At 33.6% G+C, this 15,802-nt stretch overlaps 1 protein-coding gene across 1 annotated transcript in view; it reads right to left on the bottom strand.

The window, feature by feature from the left end:
- Window positions 1-15,802, bottom strand: part of LOC141906266 (fibrillin-3-like) — a 769,611-nt gene that overhangs the window by 631,795 nt on the left and 122,014 nt on the right. Inside the window, exon 4 of the mRNA XM_074795508.1 lies at window positions 11,630-11,740. Coding sequence (XP_074651609.1) covers window positions 11,630-11,740 — 111 coding nt within the window. The remainder of the gene's footprint in view (window positions 1-11,629; window positions 11,741-15,802) is intronic.

The following is a 15,802-nucleotide window of genomic DNA, read 5'->3' as shown; positions in this document are numbered from 1 at the left end:
TCACAATCAAGCTTAAGATTAAGTGGCCTGTGGTATGAATGCTTTAGTATTGATTCATATACGAAGCATTATAGTCTTTACATTGAAATTAGTTGATAGAATGCATCTTACTTTTTCTCGACTTAAAAATTATTATTTGATCGACATACCACGGATTCGGAAACTAGTTGATTAAAAGCACAAACGCATATAATCGCTATCCTGGTAATTAAATCGACTTAAAAATCGATTGATTGTTATTGAAATGATGAAAGTTGAAAAAGACAATCAACGTTTTTATGAGATATATGTTTCGTTGTTCGTGATATTCAGCATACACCAATGTCCAGTAAAATTTAACAATTCAAAGTTACTACAAAACTTGCAAATTCTAATGTTTATTTAGCGGCAATTTTCCCCCTGCCATTTTTCCAACGTTTATCCAAAGATTGAAATACTTCATTAATACTACACTAATACTAAAAGTTATCGCACAGGTAAAATAATATTTCAAATTTCAAATAGTATTTCAAAGATATTTCAAATAAAAAGTTTCAATAATTTATCGCATCGCACAGCAGAATCCGTGAAATACATTTTTGATTTTCGGGTGCCTCATAGGCCTGTCATCGCTTGTACATTGTCATAATGAATTCTCTTTAATTGAGCAATATTTACTTAGGACTTAATCACTGACTTTCTATAGATAATGAGCTATACAAAGCCTAAACCGATAAAATTCAGTGGCTTGTTATTGTCAGCTTGCTTGTATACCAAGCTTCGCTAACATAAGCGATGATGTTGCCCTTTTAACTGAAATCTTGACGTATCCAGGGGAGGTGGGAGTGAATTCACTCCCACCTCCCTGACGTATCAAACCATAAATAAATTAAACTGCAAAAATTGCTTCAATCGTTTTTACGCATGAGGAATCGATCTTGATTTGAAAGGCACTTGTTGACGTGTGGGGAAAAATTGAAAATTTTCACAGAAATCCTTTTAAAGGATTCCAGTTATTTTGGACTTAATTTTGCAATACAAACGATAACATACCAGCGGCAGCAAATCATAAGCTCGTTAATTGGTATTCTTAGGGGATTTTTACCGGGGAATTTCGACCATTACCGTGTAGACGAGCCGGTAACAAAAACCTTTAGAAACAACAAATTATTCGCTTGTATGAATTAACGCCACTTTTGATAGGACTGCCTAATCAAATATTTCAATCATGAAGATGGCGAGTTGACTGAGCCCGAGGCGCACAGTCGATAGTAGTTATATAGAAACAACAAACATAATGCATTTTCCTTAAAAGTGTTTCATCTATAGAGATTTAATACAACTTGTCAACAGTTCAATTTCTATAATGCGATGACCTATGTATGAAAATATGTTTTCTGTTTGTTTTACGCGTGATCCAGGGGGATAATACCTTCGCCCAAACGTTCTACACACACATGATACCATTAAATGAATCCGAAATATATCCAGGCCTAGAGTTCATGCTGAAGGATGAAGACTAAGAATATCTTAGCAATATAATTTTTAGAAAGAGATTTTTGTCCACTGAAGTTTAGAATAGCACGCCGGACTCTTTGTTAGGATCGACCACAGTTCTATAGTGAATTGATTACAAGTAGTTAATTTAGCAAAACAAAGTAAATTGTTCATTACAGTGCATTGCTAAGGGTTAGTTGTAAAAAACCCCAGAATGTTGGAAAAATGGCCAAGGAAAAATGGCCAGGAAAGAATGGCCAAGGAAAAAATGGCCAAGGTAATTTGTCTAGGAAAAAATGGCCAAGGAAAAAATGGCCACGGAAGAAATGGCCAAGGAAAATTTATGAGAACTACTGCCAATGTTAATAAAACATAAAGCTTTCAATATAATGACATCACATATTTCTTATGGGGCTTAAATCAATTAAAATCGGTATTAATGAGTTCAGAAATGTGATGAACTTACATTTCATTTCATTGCATATAATGAATATATCAAGAACTATCATGCAAGTGGTCAATGAATAAACTTACTAGTGATTAACTTAAACTTAATAAAATAATTAAGTCAATAATTCAAAACATCTAAGTAAGCGAGTAAAAATCTCCTCGGTAAAAATCCCCAATTCTTCAAATTAGGTAATCCCCTCCCTTTGAAGGGATTATAAGTATAAGTATAAGTCAATTAATTCGTATTATTGATACGTATATCCAATTTATTCATATTCTACTGACGAACACCGTAAGGATGTCAATATGCCCATACAAACTATGCTATTTAAATTAAAACATACTACAAATTAACGTTTCATTGATACTAAATTAGTACATATACATGTAGTTATTGCACAGCTCAGTAAAGGGGTTCATCGCACATTTCAAATATATTACACTAGCTTGAATCTAAAATATTTAATATCAAAAGTACGTTATTTCTAATAATTCATGGCATCGCACAGCTGAAATTAAAAAATATTCCAGTTCGAATCTTAAGATATTACAAATAAAAGTTTATTACTCTTATTAATTCTTACAATTTATTTTATCCGTAAGAATTTATCGCAACGAAAGATTTCATTTAAAAGTTCAAACATATTTCAGTCTCATTGCAAATTCGAGAAACATCGTGCTTTGACATGTTCTTGACAATCACAAAATATGAATATTTGGGGGATTTTTACCCAGGGTATGTTTACCTAGGGTTTAGATTTTTTAGATTTCTACATAGGAAATCTTTACCAGGTGATCTTTTTTGAACGGATGAAGGTATTTTGAAGGAGATATTCTGGGGGATTTTCAATTGTCATATCTAGCTACGGTAGATACTTTGATTATTCGCTACGATACTTATTACATATCACACAAATCCGCGTATACGCTAGAATCAATACTCTTAGCAAAAATCCCTAAGAATCGCAATTTGCTCATTTTGTAATATTTTTGAAATCGTCCAATTTCATTGCAGAGATTCCCCGATATATCACGAGTAATGAAACAGATATCACGTTTAAACGTGGATTTTTCTTTTATTTTGAAATCCATAGAGCAAACATTGGAACCTAATGTTATTGAACATAAAGCTCCCAACCCTCCCTGCATTTATACATCGAGAAATCCAACTCGACTATAATAGGCTTTTTATCATGGTGTAATATAGCTTGTGCAACAGGACGTCACTGAGTCATTACGTTAATTGTGAGGTGTTTATACATAATAGTTTCGTGAACAATTCATGTGGTGGGATCATAATCGGGAAAGATCTGCCTTAAAAACTTTGTCGCCTTAGGGAGTTTGAGCTTCTTGATAAAACCCTCAAAAATAATTCAAAATCGCCCTATCCAATATCTAAAGGCCATTCAAAGCAATATATTTTGTCAACTCTTTTTGAATTTATTCATAATCAATAACATATTCTTAATAGTAATGATTTTATCATTAGGAATCTGATCTAATATATTTCTAGTTGTAAAACGTAGCTGTCGGATTTACGAGCAATTATCACATTAATGAGATGATCGCTCGTAGGTCGGATGGATGGACATATTAGTGTGTACCGGTCTACAGTGTCTTTAATCAAAGATTCCATTTGATATCTGTCGTATTTCTATGAAAGAGTACAAACAGAAATATAAACCCTATACAGGGTACAAATCAGAAGTTAAAACTAGGACAATGGCTAATTTGCAAACATAAAGGGAAAGATTTCTCTCAACAATCATTTACGGTGCTAGTTGCAATTCAAACGCAGCCATTTGTCTGGTGCTCGGGCCTGGTCCGACGTTTGTGGTCGGGCCAAATTTGGCCCGGGCCAAACAGGCTCGGGCCCATTGGCACCCGTGTGAACAGTTGGTACGGCCCAAAAACAGTCCGGAATTTGGGATAATATTGGGCTTTAGAGATCATAATGCCCCCGAGGTCTTCACATTTACAGAAAAGATTACGTAAGTGATTCACGCGCAGCGCGCGATAGGCGCACAATAGAAATCTGAGCCGCGCGTTCTTTGAGTGTCACCAATTAAGAGGACCGCTATTGTGAAAATTGACTGCGGGAGGAATATTCCTCCCAATGTCAATCGATGGAAAATTGACCATGGGGTCCGATATTTTAACAATTGACTTTGGGAGGAATATTCCTCCCAAGGTCAAACGAAGAGAATTTGACCTTCAGGTCTGATATTCAAAGTATCGACTTCGGGAGGAATGTTCCTCCGAATGTCAAACGAAGGAAACTGGACCTGGTCTGTTATTCGAAATATAGACTTTGGGATGAATGTTCTTCCAAACCACTAAAAGCTAAAACCTGAGCTTTTAGAATGATAGGTGTATATATTAATTATATTGGTGTAATAATTGTTTTAATAAGTAGTATACTATAGCGACGACACCAGACATATTTAGGCAATTTGAGTGATAATGTACACGGTATTTGAGGGTCTGCGACGAATGATTTATAGAAAGTTGAATAGCTGTAGTGCAGGTTCTAATAATAAGCCTAATATAGTCATCACATCGCAATCATTTGTTAGAATGCATCTTCCTTTTTCTTTACTTGATCTTGAGTCTTTGACTAGTTAAATTTTTTCTTCATTGATTGGCGCTGGGAGGTCTAGATCAAATTGTACTGTTAATCAAATCAATTATTTTTCAACTGCAAATTCACACTTGATATTGATATTAACAATCAATATTACATATTTCATTATATAGCGCACTGTTGCAAATTGTAATCAGTGTGCTTTGCATGAGTACAAAATTAACACAAGCTGAAAGAATCGAAATTTAAATACGTGGATGATAAAAATCAAGTTAAAAGGTGTAGACACGGAGAGATCTGGCGAAAAAAAAAACAGTAATGGGCGCAAAATGGACCCGTGCATAATTGCCCGACCAAAAACGACGGACCAGACCTGAGTCAAATTAAGCGTGATGATTTAAACTGGTTCTGGAAGACAGTCACTTCGCTTGGTTTAAGTATGGACTCGTTTTAGATTCCATGGTTTAAGCATTGTTTAGTAACGAATGAATGGGTTTGAATTTGAATGTAAAATGAATTTGAACATGAAAATCTGCGCGCTCTTTGGTAAGCCATACGTAAAATTTAAGTCGGACCTGATTCGAGCCAATTTAGCCCCGACAAATCGTCTCTATAGCCGCGATCACACGTGTATTTCTGGCCAGGGCCAAATTTGGCCCGGAACAACTGTTCACACAGGTGCCAAATGGGCCCGAGCCTGTTTGGCCCGACCAAAAACGTCGGACCAGGCCCGCGCACTAGACAAATGACTGCGTTTGAATTGCAACTAGCACCGTAAATGATCCACTTCGCTTTGTTTGAGCATTGTTAAGTATCGAGTGAATGGTTTGCGTGTGAACGCACTCTCTAATTACCAAATTTGGCCCGAGCCTGATCGGTGCTAATTTGGCCCGGGCCAAATCGTCTCCGTGTCTGGCTTATGTGGGTCATGATTGTTGAGAGAAATCTTTCCCTTTATGTTTACAAATTAGCCGTTGTCTGATTTGTACCCTGTATAGGGGTTTATATTTCTGTTTGTACTCTTTCATAGAAATACGACAGATATCAAATGGGATCTTTGATTAAAGACACTGTAGACCGGTACACACCAATACGTCAATCCATCCGACCTAGCATCCGCAATTATCTCATTAATGAGATAATTACTAAATACGACAGCCACGTTTTACAACTAGAAATATATTAGATCAGATTCCTAATAATAAAATCATTACTATTAAGAATATGTTATTGATTATGAATAAATTTAAAAAGAATTGACAACATATATTGCTTTGAATGGCCTTTAGATATTGGATAGGGCGATTTTGAATTATTTTGGGGGAAGAAGCTCAAACTCCCTAAGGCGATAAATCGTTTAAGGCAGATCTTTCCCGATTATGATCCCACCACATGAATTGCTCATGAAACTATTATGTATAAACACCTCACAATTAACGTAATGAGTCAGTGACGTCCTGTTGCACAAGCTATATTACACCATGATAAAAAGCCTACTATAGTCGAGTTGGATTTCTCGATGTATAAATGCAGGGAGGGTCGGGAGTTTTATATTCAATAAGAATGTAGGCAAAAATCCCCCCGGTAAAAATCCCCCCGGTAAATATCCCCCCGGTAAAAATCCCCCCAGGTAAAAATTCCCCCGGTAAAAATCCCCCCTAGGTAAAAATCCCTCCTGGTAAAAATCCCCCCATATCCACTTTTCTATAAAACCAGAGTAGAAAAAATTAACTTTTTACAACATTATTTAGGAATACATAAGTACATTAGATATTTTAAATAACTGTAAACTAGATAATTCTTAAGTAATAATTATTCATTTTCAACAGTGACCACTTCTTATTAGCCAATTTAGTTTAAATGACCAATTTCAATCATCTGACTCGTACCCTTAGAATAAGTATTTTGTCTCTACAGTAATTATTCTTAAATTATCTTAGGGGTAATCACTCCAGTGCCCAAAAAATCAAAGAAGTTAATAACTGTAAATCAAATGGGTTGGCTCCGTGACTAAATAACTCTTAAGTAATAATTATTCATTTTCAACAGTGGCCACTCTTTAATTAGCAAGTAGGCTAGTTTAAATGACCGAATTCAATCAACTGACTCGTACCCCTAGAATAAGTATTTTGTCTCTACACTTATTATTCTTTATTAAACGTTTGGTAACCGTATTTAATGGATGGAATTACTATACTAGAGTTAAATAAAGTAATAAAGTGCAATAAAATTTCGAATCTATATTTTTTTAAACATAATAGCTGTTGAAAATTTTAGTGAAATCAATTATGGGGGAATTTTTACCAGGGGGGATTTTTACCTAGGGGGGATTTTTACCGGGGGGATTATTACCTAGGGGGGATATTTACCGGGGTGATTTTTACCTGTTACCGTTCAATAACATTAGGTTACAATGTTTGCTCTACGGATTTCAAAATAAAAGAAAAATCTACGTTTATACTGATATCTGTTTCATTACTCGTGATATGTCGGGGAATCTCTGCAATAAAATTGGACGATTTCAAAAATATCACAAAATGAGCAAATTGCGATTCTTAGTGATTTTTGCTAACAGTATGGATTCTAGCGTATATGCGGATTTGTGTGATATGTAATAAGTATCGTAGCGAATAATCAATGAGAAAAGTATCTACCGTAGCAAGATATGACAATTAAAAATCCCATATCCAGAATACCTCCCTCAAAATACCTTCATCCGTTCAAAAAAGATTCCCTCGAAAAGATTTCCTATGTAGAAATCTAAAAAATCTAAACCCTAGGTAAACATGGTAAACATACCCTGGGTAAAAATCCCCCAAATATTCATACTTGGTGATTGTCAAGAACATTTCAAAGCACGATGTTTCTCGAATTTGCAATGTGACTGAAATATGTTTAAACTTTTAAATGAAATCTTTCGTTGCGATAAATTCTTACGGATAAAATAAATTGTAAGAATTAATAAGAGTAATAAACTTTTATTCGTAATATCTTAAGATTCGAACTGGTATATTTTTGAACTGCGGACTCTTGTAAACTTGTGGTATATTTCAGCTGTGCGATGCCATGAATTATTAGAAATAACGTACTTTTGATATTAAATATTTTAGATTCAAGCTAGTGTAATATATTTGAAATGCGCGATGAACCCCTTTACTAAGCTGTGCAATAACTACATGTATATGTACTAATTTTGTATCAATGAAACGTTAATTTGTAGTAGGTTTTAATTTAAATAGCATAGTTTGTATGAGCATATTGATATCCTTATGGTGTTCGGCAGTAAAATATGAATAAATTTTGATATACGTATCAATAATACGAATTAATTGACCTTAAGATTGTATCTACTTATAATCCCTTCAAAGGGAGGGGATTACCTACTTTGAAGAATTGGGGATTTTTACCGAGGGGATTTTTACTCGCTTACTTAAATGTTTTGAATTATTGACTCAGTTATTTTATTATGTTATTTTTTTATTGACTCAGTTATTTTATTATAGTTCTTGATATAGGCCTATTCATTATATGCAATGAAATGAAATGTAAGTTCATCACATTTTTGAACTCACTAATACCGATTTTAATTGTTTTAAGCCCCATGAAAAATATGTGATGTCATTTAATTGAAAGCTTAATGTTTTATTAACATTGGCAGTAGTTCTCATAAATTTTCCTTGGCCTTTTTTTCCGTGGCCATTTTTTTCTTGGCCATTTTTTTCCTAGACAAATTACCTTGGCCATTTTTTCCTTGGCCATTCTTTCCTGTCCATTTTTTCCTTGGCCATTTTTCCAACATTCTGGGGTTTTTTACCGCTAACCCTTAGCAATGCACTGTAATGAACAATTTACTTTGTTTTGCTAAATTAACTACTTGTAATCAATTCACTATAGAACTGTGGTCGATCCTAACAAAGAGTCCGGCGTGCTATTCTAAACTTCAGTGGACAAAAATCTCTTTCTAAAAATTATATTGCTAGGATATTCCAAGTCTTCATCCTTCAGCATGAACTCTAGGCCTGGATATATTTCGGATTCATTAAATGGTATCATGTGTGTGTAGAACGTTTGGGCGAAGGTATTATCCCCCGGTATCACGCGTAAAACAAACAGAAAACATATTTTCATACATAGGTCATCGCATTATAGAAATTGAACTGTTGACAAGTTGTATTAAATCTCTATGGATGAAATACTTTTAAGGAAAACGCATTATGTCCGTAGTTCCTTTATATCTACTATTGACTGTGCGCCTCTGGCTCAGTCAACTCGCCATCTTCATGATTGAAATATTTGATTAGGCAGTCCTATCAAAAGTGGCGTTAATTCATACAAGCGAATAATTTGTTGTTTCCAAAGGTTTTTGTTACCGGCTCGTCTACGCGGTAATGGTCGAAATTCCCCGGTAAAAATCCCATAAGAATACCCATTAAAGAGCTTATGATTTGCTGCCGCCGGTATGTTTTCGTTTGCATTGCAAAATTAAGTCCAGAATAACTGGAATCGTTTTAAAGGATTTCTGTGAAAAATTTTCAATTTTTCCCCACACGTCAACAAGTGCCTTTCAAATCAAGATCGATTCCTCATGCGTAAAAACGATTGAAGCAATTTTTGCCGTTTTATTTATCTATGGTTTGATACGTCAAGATTTCAGTACAAAGGGCAACATCATCGTTTATGTTAGCGAAGCTTGGTATACAAGCAAGCTGACAATAACAAGCCACTGAATTTTATCTGGTTAGGTTTTGTATAGCTCATTATCTATAGAAAGTCAGTGATTAAGTCCTAAGTAAATATTGCTCAATTAAAGAGAATTCATTATGACAATGTACAAGCGATGACAGGCCTATGAGGCACCCGTAAATCAAAAATGTATTTCACGGATTTTTCTGTGCGATGCGATAAATTATTGAAACTTTTTATTTGAAATATCTTTGAAATACTATTTGAAATTTGAAATATTATTTTACCAGTGCGACAACTTTTAGTATTAGTTTAGTATTATTGAAGTATTTCAATCTTTGGATAAACGTTGGATTGTAAAATTTTAAAAATTGTTAAATTTTACTGGACATTGGTGTATGCTGAATATCACGAACTACGAAACATATATCTCATACAAACGTTGATTGTCTTTTTCAACTTTCTTCATTTCAATAACAATCAATCGATTTTTAAGTCGATTTAATTACCAGGATAGCGACTATATGCGTTTGTGCTTTTAATCAACTAATTTCCGAATCCGTGGTATGTCAATCAAATAATAATTTTTAAGTCGAGAAAAAGTAAGATGCATTCTATCAACTAATTTCAATGTTAAGACAATAATGCTTCGTATATGAATCAATACTAAAGCATTCATACCGTAGGCCACTTAATCTTTTAAGCTTGATTGTGAGAGGTATAATAATGGTCACATGAGTAATTAAATGGTTGTGTCACAAAGGGAGAAATCTGCCTTAGACATATCATCCCGATATCTGGAGTTCTGGGCTTAGTAACGCATGTTTAGAATGAATTTTATCCGATATTTTTGTAACATAATGTTTTCTCTTTGCAAATTCCTGACGTTTTGTGAGTGCTAACGTTCAGTGGCTAGTAGGCTGGATTGTATTTTCCCATATATCATAGATCCCCATGCATATAAACTTGAACTGAACTGAATGGGAACTGAGTTCGGTTAGGAGTAAAAACCTCCTTATTAACTCCTATTTCTGAATTTTATATAAAGGAGTGAAGAAAGAAACAAACCCTCATACCGAATACACTTTTACGTATAAATGAGAATAATGCTCACTAGGACAATGGCTAATTTGCGACCGTAAATGAAAGAAATACGACTCGAATATTTTTATTTTTATCATGCGTGACACGCGAATCTCCTATTAACACTAGTAATGAGAGAAGAATCCACACGAATGAAATGTATCAGCTTCATAATGATCTCTAATCCTTGAATGACCATTCTTAATTAAAATGATTTAATATAAATGATTTGTATCGATTACTATAGAATTTCCATTTAAAGAATGCGTTTATCAAATTACGTCCATTGACTCTGAAAATGAACCTTTAAACGTAAATTAGCTAAACTCGTGCCGTATTAAGCTATTTAGATTTATCGCAGTCTTGTGAAAATTTGTAAGCAGTCCTAATATATTCCCTGTATAATCAAAACTTAATTTCTATGTTATGCACGTGTTTTAATTACGATTTCCCCTCTACATGTTTATCGAGAAGGGCCTGATTACAATCCGATTACAATTGATTGTCAACATAGTTACAGCAATTTACTGTTGGACAAAGAAAATACAAAATCTATTTATTTTTCTTAAATTGTATGTATGTCTCATTCCGTCTCATTACCTCGAACACTGTGTATCGTTTCACTCGAAATTCATAAATCTACCTGGCTTTATGGCTTTAAAAAAACTAATTACACCCAAAACACCAATACCTATCTTTCTAAAAATTCAGGTTATAGCGTTTAGTGGTGGGAGGAAAAATTCCTCGCTAAATCAATATACTTTGAATCTAAGACTCGGGTTCATTTTCCTTCAGTTGACATATGACAATATTTCGAATATCAGACCAGGTCCATTTTCCTTCGTTTGACATAGGGAGGAACATTCCTCCCGAAGTCAATACTTTGAATATCAGACCTGAAGGTCAAATTCTCTTCGTGTGAATATTCCTCCTAAAGTCAATTCTTTGAATATCGAACCCCTTGGTCAAGTTTCCATCGATTGACTTTGGGAGGAATATTCCTCCCAAGGTCAATTTTCACCTCTTAATTGGTGACACTCAAAGAACGCGCGGCTCAGATTTCTATTGTGCGCCTATCGCGCGCTGCGCGTGAATCACTTACGTAATATTTTCTGTAAATTTTAAGACCTCGGGGGCATTATTTTCTCTGAAGCCCAATATTATCCCAAATTCCGGACTGTAAATAGATTGATTTTACGGCAGAGTCGACATGTTTCAACAATTTTTAACTGTTCATTTATGAACATTTGAGGACTTATGAACTAAAAATTAGTTAAATTTTTGATACATTTTGAGAAAGTCACAAAACAGTTGAGACTGCGTTAACAATGGGATCTGATATGAATATCTTACCTGCTATATTACTTGATCCAAAACTGCAGCTTGGAGCTATCTGGCCGTTCGGACAGTAGCATAGATTAGGCCGCATACACGTTCCTGCGCCACAAGAACCCGTACAGACCGCTGTGAAGTAAAAAAAAACGACTGTATTATCAGTGTTTTATATTTCAACCTTCGGCTATATTGATCCTATGATTTCGATTGAATTCGCGCACATATGTCTTCAATAATAATGATATGATTGATAATGATAACGATGATAGTAATAATAGTAATTTTTATCATAACATAATAATGATAGATTTCACAGTGCTTTAAGGTATTGGTATAGAAGAATCTCTAAATTACTTAAATAGCAAGTTAATGATATTATACGTATGATAGTGTGACCTCTATAGAAAATTTAATACATTCAATAATTTATTTTTCTTAATGATGGTAATTCATACTTATCAGGTGGATTTTTATGCGCAATTAGTGGGGTTTACAAAAGCACTTAAAATATAAACCAATTGATATAGTGATATAATTCTTTCAGCATTTGGTTCATAACTCCCATGGCTAGTGTATGTGCCTATATCTAGTGTTTGCACAAGTTATATCTTTCATAAAATTATTTCAAAGTTGAAACTACACCATTATTCTAAAATTTTCTACCAGATTATATATTCATAGAGGTACCTAGCCTACCATGTATGAAACGTGATAAATGAAAAAAAAAAATATGAGGGCTGCACCGACGTATGTTTTTTTGCAACATTATAGCGTCCCGACATAAGAATCTATATTTCAACAGCGACGTAATACATTAATCCATTTGCGACGACGTAAGTTTTTTTCGACGACGTAAGTTTTTACGGCAACGTAAGTTCTTGTGACGACATAAGTTTTTGTGACAACGTAAGTTCTTGCGACGACGTTACTTATTTCCGAAAATCACCACCATAGAAAAAAGTCAAGTTTTTCCGGGACAGCTGAGCTACTACTAACGCCATCAATTTTCGATATTTGAGATGAGGGTTAACTGATACCTTAATTCCGTAGGCCTTTGTATTATCGACGGGAAGCAGTGAAACCCTGGCAAGCAAGGATTTTGGCAATGCGCCAATCTTTTCATGCCATAAAAAGAAATGAATGCCTCATCAATCGATGAAACTACAGTAATTACGAGCATCACATGGGCTAACAGGCATAACAATGTTCGTTGATTTAAATTTTGTAAAAATGGATCGACCACTGAAAAGCGTTCGGTGGTTTAGACACGCCGCAAAGGATTTAATAAATTAAATTGAATTGAGGCATCGCGCGATCCAACGCACAATCTAAGAAAACTCTACGGTCAACAAAAGTGCCCCACTTACCTCTTCATACGTAAAAAAACTATATCTCCAATACTCAACATTATTAATTATTGCTTACCTCGAATACTAAACGCAAACCGCGAGCTTCTTCGAACGAAAATAAAACGACAGCGTCTCAGCGCGGCAAAACACGAGGAACGGGCCTATTCGATTGTGCGAGCGTAATCTTCCGCGATTTAGCGTATCAATTGAATGTACGTTTTTTTGCATAATATGGGGAGTAAAAAAGATATGGTGGCTATCAAATTTCAGAAATAACATAAAAGACTCTCCATGACTGGGAAATGAAAAACTAGATGCAACAACATGGCACATTAGCGGATTAAGACCAATTTGTGTGCGTCGTATAATCGAATATGCCCTCACAGTAATTGGCTACGGGTGATCAGCCAACTGCGGGGAGCAATTATTTTACAATAATTTAACGATGTACAACGGCCTTTATAGCCGTTTTATGAAACAAAATGCTCCTGGAAATTTCTTTAAAAATCGCTACGAATTCGTCTATTTCTCTGGAATGAACGCGATATTCAAATTTCCATTTCCAACAGATTTTAGCCGCATGGTCAAGCTACATTTTGCACGTAAATATTATAACAAGCATGACCGCGTGTCTAAGTTACAACCGCATTTTAAGGCAAAAATGCGATTTTCGGGCTCATTACGACATCTCAGGCTTCGCCCGAGATAAAAAGACATCCGTCGCACTCTACGCGCAATATCGAGTATTATGAGTGTTATTGATTATTGAGCCATATGTTACCATACAGTGCTTGTTGAGCGATTAACAACATATTTCTCTCTCGCATTTCGTGATATATATAATTTGGAGTTTTCGGTTTGTGAGGTAAATTTATTTTATAAATATTCTACCAAATATTCTCATAATTTTTTGCAAAACCACCCAACCCGAAGAGGCAGAATTTTTCGTGGGATAAGTATCCCATTATTGAAAGGCGCCACGAGATACTTACCCCCGAGCATTTCTCACCAATTCTCATTCAATCATTGAAAAGAAACACATTATATTTGACGTGCCTAATGTGTTTCCTACCAATCCCGTACCCTTGAAAGGAGGACCGAAAGTCGAAACTGAAGGAGAACCACGGAGAGTGAACAAATATGCATTTTCAAAATGCCCAGGCCCGCAGGCCACTCTAGTAAGTGAAATGAATTGCCTTATATACTAGCTCAAACACCGAAATCAATATTAACGGTGTTTCCTCGAAAAACGTTTTTTGAAGTAATGAATTATTTCGAATTTTTCGATTAAATTTTTAATTAAGTTGATAATTAATTAACGTATATAATTTTAATTAAATTCAAAGAATAAATTAACCTCAGTATCACAGTGCTACAGTTTTGCGTATCTCAGTACTGCCATATTTCAATATAAAAGAATAATAATTCGACTTGAAAATGTTTAAATCATTTAATATCTCACTACTTGTATCTATCTATGCAGATCAATATATAATTAACCAGATCTAACCCCACAAAATTATTTTGATAGAACTTTTCCTAAATAAATGGATGAGAAGATACGTTGTGAAATTTGTAATGAACTACAAAGAAAAGGTAATACGGCAAGACATGATGAAGATTATAAACCCCTAAAATAACTTGCCCAAATTGTAATGAAAGATTTTCAAAAAATTATTTTAAAAAACATTCAGAAAAATGTAAAATTAATGAATTAATGGTTAATGATGAAAGTAGCGAAAATAGTAGTAATTTTGATGAAATTAAACCAGAAATTATTTGGAAAATACGTTTTTTATTCTGTAATAACAATGCCATAACAAATCATTTCTACAAACATTGTCAAATAAAATTTAATCCTGAAAATATAGATGATGGGGAGAATCACCAATTGAATGAAGCACATTTAAACAAAAATTCTACTAAACTTGAAACAGAATCTAATGAAAGAAAAAATAATCTATTAGTAGAAATAAAATATGTGAAAACGCTATCAAAAAATAAAGAATAACTTGAAAATTTAGAAAAACAATATGTTGATTTAGTTTTAAAAATTATATTAAATAGTTTAAAATATTATTGTAAATATTGTACATTGATTTTTATAACAAGTAATTCAAATCTACGTAATAAATCAATAAAACATAAAGATAACGTAAATAAATACCATCAAATTAATGTACATCTATTACCAAAATATGGTAGAAAAAAATGTCCACTATGTATTTATTAGTATTTAATACAAGAAGATTATATAATATTTTGTAATGAATGTGGTTATAAAAAAAAATTATGGGGTGATGAAAAAACAAGAATTTTCCGTTTAGAACCAAAATTGAAATATCTAGATGGAATTTTTGAAATATTTTCTATAGAAGATTATACACCAGAATATACGCAATGGCTTGAAATAAATGAAAGTAATAGAAAAGGAAAATGACTAAAAGCGATGTGGTAAAAACTATTATTCCATTAAATGCCAGTACAAAAGAAATGAAAATGTATTTATATTTATCATTTAACGATTATTATGAAAAACCTAAATTAACAAGAGAAGATATGGCAAATATAAAAGAAACAATTTCTCAAAAATATTAAATAATTGTGTGAATAATAATATAAAAGATTCAATTAATTATGCATGCTTTTTAAATAAGATTGTAAAGTTTTTAGATATCGATATTATAATTCAATTTGATGAAATAACAAACCAAAAGAAACAAATTGAACGAGAAGAAATGTGGAGTAATATAAAACATTATGAAAAATGAAATAGAAGAACCTAAAGATTTTATAGAAAAACAATAAGATGAAAATTTAGATTAAAAAAAATAAAACCTCA

This window comes from Tubulanus polymorphus, chromosome 5, assembly GCF_964204645.1.
Source record: "Tubulanus polymorphus chromosome 5, tnTubPoly1.2, whole genome shotgun sequence".
NCBI lineage: Eukaryota > Metazoa > Nemertea > Palaeonemertea > Tubulaniformes > Tubulanidae > Tubulanus > Tubulanus polymorphus.
This window is presented reverse-complemented; position numbering and strand designations above follow the sequence as displayed.